Below are 6,000 nucleotides of genomic sequence, written 5' to 3'. Positions count from 1 at the left end.
AGCGCTTTTAAAAAATAAAAGCGATTTGGAAAACGAAGTGGACTTTTTTTTTTTAATAACACGCATAAACTCGCCTATGAAATGAATAAACTCAATCATTAACACGCTACTATTTTTATACATTTATTATTGCTTTTAAAACACTGTATTTATATTTTCTTACTAAATAAATGCACACGCTTCCGGTTTTATAACGGCTAAATTTGCTAACTTCAGAAGCTTACTTCAACGTCACTTCCTGTTTTGGCTCTCAGAATAAAAGCTCTCAATACATAAATAAAACCCATACCAGGCACGTTCTCAGGCAAAATACAGTTATTATAATACATTCATATGCCGAGTGACTAGTTCCTCTTTTTCTATTTTTATTTGTCATGTTCCTGTTAGCCACAGCTAATACTTATCTGTTCTATGGATCTAGTTGTCTGTTTCCTGTTGTGCATGTGATACTTCAGTTCCCCTTCAAGAAATATTCCTTCCAGGGGTATGTGTCAAAATTATGTCATTTGTTGCACAGAAAATTATTTCATAATTAAAGTGACACTACCAGTTTTTACTGTCAGACACTTTAAAGTATCAGAACTTTATTTACATGCTATTCAAGAAATACCTTGCTCCTTCTTACATAAACTTCTTCAGTCACACTATCAGCTGGTACAAAATTCACGTGCAGAAAAAGTTAAAACCCCAAAGTGTCCAAAGATTTGGAGAAATTTGTCAGGTTCAATTTTTGAGGAAATGTGAATAAAATTTTGAAAACATATCTAGAAAATATCCATTTGATTGAATGATTAAGTCTTGGGTTTGAATGTTGCACTCAGTGTTAATGTTGCGTGAAACCAGCTGATAAAGAAGATATATGTGATACTGTCAGACACTATGTAGTAAGCTGATATGCAAGCGATACAGTGAAGGGGAAATGCAAGTAAAATGAATGTGATAAGGGGTTGTTTCAGTTTACAGTTAGGCCTCAGTATTTAAACGTGACATCTGTTTTTCTAAAATTCAAAGCACATTCTTTATTGATGAGACGTTTGAGCCTCAACACCCAAATGAGATTCATTTAATAGCAACAGCCTAAAATCTATAAATCATTCTCCCTGGGGAGCTCTGATCATCAAATTCCCTCTCAGCCGAGCTTCACATCGATGCGACATCATACGTTTGGTGGAGGACAAACTCTTGTCCCTGCTCTCTGGCTCTAGTAGACATCAGTGAATATTCACTAATAGAAATTGATCTGAGCTCAGGGCAAAATGGAAAGCATGTTCAGTTTTTTTTTTCATTGTTGTGCTCATATACTCTGGCATGTTCCTTTCCGTCCTTTAGATGGCAGTAGTGACCTTTCTAACAGGCCGGTGTGGACCATTCAAAGCAGGTTTGAAGTATTTAGAAGCAAACATCATCACTAGAACTACAATATACCACACAAGCAATGCATGCAGGCACCTGTCTTTTTGATATAAGGGGAGTTTGTGCAGGAGCAGTGACTCATTCCTCTTCTGCCAATTGATGCTAACACTGCAGGGACGGTAAGTGAGGTTGTTTTGTTATTAAAGATACTAATAGAGGCAGAGGAAATATCTTTTTCTACTTGGATAAATGCTTTGATGAAGCTTGGTGTAACTTCATGAAAATATGACATGATAAGCTTCTGTATCAACAGGAAATAAAACATTTTTATTGATCATTTGTGTATATGAAGTTATATAACAACAGTCAGAAAACTCCACAGAGTGAATCACTACACAAAGTGAAACAAAACTGTAAAACACCTCGTCAAAAATGAAGGTATACACAGCAAATATAACTGTCAGCGGCTCGCCGTCACTGCGAGCGATATGGCAGGAAAAAACACCCCAAACAGTTCTACAAGGTTACAGAGAAAATTTCCACACACAAAATACTCAAGCAGGCAGTTGATATACACAAAGGCAACTAGGATCTTTCTACAGCATCAGATTCTAATACTTTACACAGCTTTGTTTTTGAAAGGTCAGTGTGGCTTTTCGACGGTGTCACTGGAGAGTATCGTTCCTTGTCACACAGAGAGCTTGATAATTCTTTACAAAGAGAAGAATTTGGGGATTTGATTATGCATGCATACTTTGGTAGGAAATCGTAATAAGAGGAGCATTGCGTTGCAGTGCAGGTAATGGCTTTTGCTTTGTGGGTTTTTTTTTTTTTGCCCCACACACTTCGCAATCTGATGGGTTTCTGCAATGCTGCCCATTACTGAATTCCCTGATACGTTTATACACGTCTCCTGTCACAAATTCAGTTTGATTTTCTTTCAGCTTTTATCGGATAATTCCGTTAGTACAACCGTTTTTGCATTAGTATTCATGTTGAATTGCTCAGGCCATTTTTGCAGAGCCTTTTACCTTGTACTTTAATCCATTTTTACATTTAGATCTGAAGCTGTACTGGAATTCATGAGTCTACATATGTAAAACATGTCAAATAAAAGGATCCCTCTGATGAAGAGGGATTGGGAATGCAGCTGTATTAAAGTATATTCAATGGTTTTTGGAATGCTATCAGACAGGGGAGGTTTTACCCCAAAGGGTTATGAAATTAATTCATAATAGTTGAAAAAATATTAAAAAATGACATTTTTTTGTGTTTTTTCACAACAAAAAGTGCAAAGTACATCTAATCTCACGGTTAAAGAAATCTACACTAACACAGACTATACTGTACATTCAGAGTTTTCATCTCAAATATAAAAGGGATTTTTGAAACAGGGCAGATAACAAATAATAAAAAAATCCATGATGAAAAATGAAATAATGATGATGACATATAGTATATGGATGATAGATAGATAGAATGATATTTGCGGCTGAATAATCATATTCATGTCACTTTATATTTATTCTAGATATACATTTTTGACATGATTATGTAAATATATACATGGCATTTTAAGGGGACATTTAAATGTAGAATCTCGTTTGGTATTTAACTAATACTCCCTGAAACTTCTGATGCTGGAACTGTGTGCAAGAAGAGAAAAACAAACCTGCGAAAAGGGAGGGAACCCTAAACAGAGGTCAGCAGGTGTCAAGCTCCAACCTACAAGCTGAATCTACGTGTGCTGTGTCCTAACCATCTCACTGGAAAGGAGAAAACATCTCTCTGGATTGGAATCATCCACTTAGATTTAGAATCTTTTTTCTCGGGCTACGCCACCCACGTTAACACTATGGGATGAACATACAAGTATTGCACAGTGCTCAACAAAATGCTGTGTGAGGCGACCCGCTTGCACTTGGATAAAACGCTGTGGGGTTTTTTTGACCGCGTGCAGTCAGGCGACGCCACGCACTCTCGCTCCCTCTTTCTTTGTCTGCGTGTAGAAGGGAAAATGGCATTAAACGCTACGACATCACTACAGAACAAACTGGTTTCGCTACCTACTGATAAGTCTACATCTCTAAGCACACACGGCAGTCACAGTGATACACAAAGCAGTCCTCAGAGACTCCTATGGAATGACAAGTAGCTTTTTCATAATAGTGCTATCAACTACACAATAACATTGAAAACATTTAGAAAGTCCTCCTGAAGCTAGCATCGAGTATATGCAAGAGGTTCCTCCAAGATAAGAGACTTCATGGTTTTCATGGATTAAAACTCATTCCTTTCCTAATTAGACCCGTAGTAAAGGACATGATGGACTAATAGCCTACACAGACCATTAACTTTTACGGTTATATCGCATTCTCCTGGTGTAGTCCTGTGCCAACATGAAAACGAAACTGATGTAACTGCTGTTGGCTGAAACATGATTTGTCATCATTGCTTTCTTCTTTTTAATTAAGCCAATCAAGCAGGAGGATTTCTGGCTCCCCCTGCAGGTGTCCTGAAATAAAGCCAGCCAACAATCGTCCAGAAATGGTTAATTAAGAAGTCAACAAGCTAGTTCAAAGACATCCAGTGCAAAACAGCAGCCACATAAAAAGTTAAAACTGGCAGTAAAACATGGCTAGCTCTATTGTCACTGTGAGAAGGCAACGCAAAGCAAAGACTGCGATTCAGGGCACCATTGCAGCCAAAGACATTGTTCCCAATAAACCAAAGCTACAACCACTAGCAAGTGGGAGTGTGCATGAAGAGAGGATATCTACATAAGTCACCTCCCTGAAAATGGCAGTGTTTAGAAACTCGCTTCACCTCTGTCAATGTTACATTGACCCAAAGTTACTCTTGATTTTCTTCCTCTCCTCTGATTGAAGGCAAGGGGATAGTATCAGAAGAGCTTCCCCTGGTGTCAGTAGATCTCCCCCCATCCCAGCCTTTAGTAAAGATTGTAAAAAAAATCATGCAGTTTACGAAAAATAGTCAAGACGTTGAATTGCTCTAAAAAATAGTCCTCTTGAAACCAGAGTCGCGACTCTTTTTTAAACTCCGTCTCAAAGATCGGACCCTGGCCTAAATGCGATATACTTCCAACAACGACAAGGCTGTTTAAAGTAAGCAGTTAACAAAATATTGTTAAACGAGCTTAAGGACACAATGGCTACAGCTTGGTGCTTTTTCACATGGGGTTTGTTGCTGAAGGGTTAAGAAATTAGTCTTTTTTTTTTTGGAGGTAACATTTTCCATTGTCGTAAAAGAAAACAAGCCCGTAGAAGTGAACAATGGCCTTTAAAACGAGGACCTATTTCACTTAGAGGAAACTGCTAAATATGGAGAAATGAAATGCTAACTGCTATTGACTATTGTTTCTGGTGTGCAAGCTAAAACGTATAGGTCCTCTGATTGAGAAATAAGTAGAAAAAGTCGTAAGAAATCATGTGCTTGTATAATTTCCAGCAGCATAATTTTTCCCACAGAACCATAGTAGTTAATGGCCTTGTATTTTAGAGTTTTGTGTTTATATATTCATCTTTTCTGTGATGATCCTTTGCTGAACTTAAAGCCAGACATCGTCCTTTACAATGTGAATATATTTCCACTGGCGTCTTGCAGGTTGGAATTTGTTTTTTTTTTCTGGAATGCAATAAGGTAATAAGGTAGAATTTTTAAATCCTGGGATATATAATATTGGCTTTCCTCTATATCTGCATTTACATAATTTAAAATAGAACATCTTATTAAAAACATCAAGATATACACAGATTAGGAAACGGGTAACAACATACAAACACATAAACTAGAAATCATTTTTGTCTGCATACTTATATATACAACTGTGGTACAATAAATTCTTTCAGTCATGCGCTATCTATACAGATCATATTGCTTAAAAGAAGGGGGCATTTGGTCGGGGCAATTTAGGGCTTGGAGATGGAAAACAAAAACTGCTGAATCAGAATGGAACAAAAAAGAGAAAGCGAGAAAAGAAGGAACCTGATAGAAAAAAAGCAGAGGATAGGATGTCACAGGGAGTTTCAACAATTAAGACTTTGTGTGAAATTAGGAGCAGTAAAGCTGGGAGAGGCGGGTTAAAGAGGGGGGTTACATGGATGGACCCATATATCACTGAGGTATTTACACATACTGGCTAAAGAGTACTACAAGGCAGGTGCTGAAAGGGCCCTGCCTATTTCTTGGTGGAGAGCTGAGCGTCCACCTCCTCCTCAGGCTTCAGCACGTGCCACTGAGCGATGGGTCTCCGGGGGTTGGCCAGCATGTCAGACCAGTGGCGCAGTTCCGTCCCCGAGCTGTTGAGGCCTACAAAGACCTTGCCGATGGCATCATTCTTGCCGATCTTGTCATAGTCCAGAACAGTTATAACAATTTGCACTTTCTGTAGAAAGAGTGGGAGAAGTGGGGAGACATAAAAATAAATCGAGGTGTCGTCAGCGTATAGTCGATTAATTTTCACCTCCTAAAAGCCAAGTTTTCTTCAACTAAATAATTATTCTCATAATCATCAGTAATTATTATTATCAGATTTGTACCAACAGAAATCGAAGGTACAATGTCAGAAACAAAAGCATGTGCCAAATAAAATGTAATATCCCCAACACAACAACTAGGATCTGATGT

General features: G+C 38.0%; 1 protein-coding gene across 9 annotated transcripts in view; it reads right to left on the bottom strand.

Annotated features, from left to right (window-relative positions):
* Nucleotides 1-1,659: 1,659 nt before the first annotated feature.
* syt1a (synaptotagmin Ia) overlaps nt 1,660-6,000 on the bottom strand; it is a 169,323-nt gene continuing 164,982 nt past the window's right edge. For all 9 annotated transcript variants that reach the window (XM_071502581.1, XM_071502588.1, XM_071502583.1 and 6 more), the window contains one exon: nt 1,660-5,758. In XM_071502581.1, coding sequence (XP_071358682.1) covers nt 5,552-5,758 — 207 coding nt within the window. In that variant the 3' untranslated portion in view covers nt 1,660-5,551. The remainder of the gene's footprint in view (nt 5,759-6,000) is intronic.

The sequence above is a fragment of the Trachinotus anak genome, unplaced genomic scaffold (genome assembly GCF_046630095.1).
Source record: "Trachinotus anak isolate AG129_WGS33_773 ecotype Australia unplaced genomic scaffold, CSIRO_AGI_Tana_v1 ptg000018l, whole genome shotgun sequence".
Classification (NCBI taxonomy): Eukaryota; Metazoa; Chordata; class Actinopteri; order Carangiformes; family Carangidae; genus Trachinotus; species Trachinotus anak.
The sequence above is the reverse complement of the archived record's forward strand: the minus strand, read 5'-3'. Positions and strand labels throughout refer to the sequence as shown.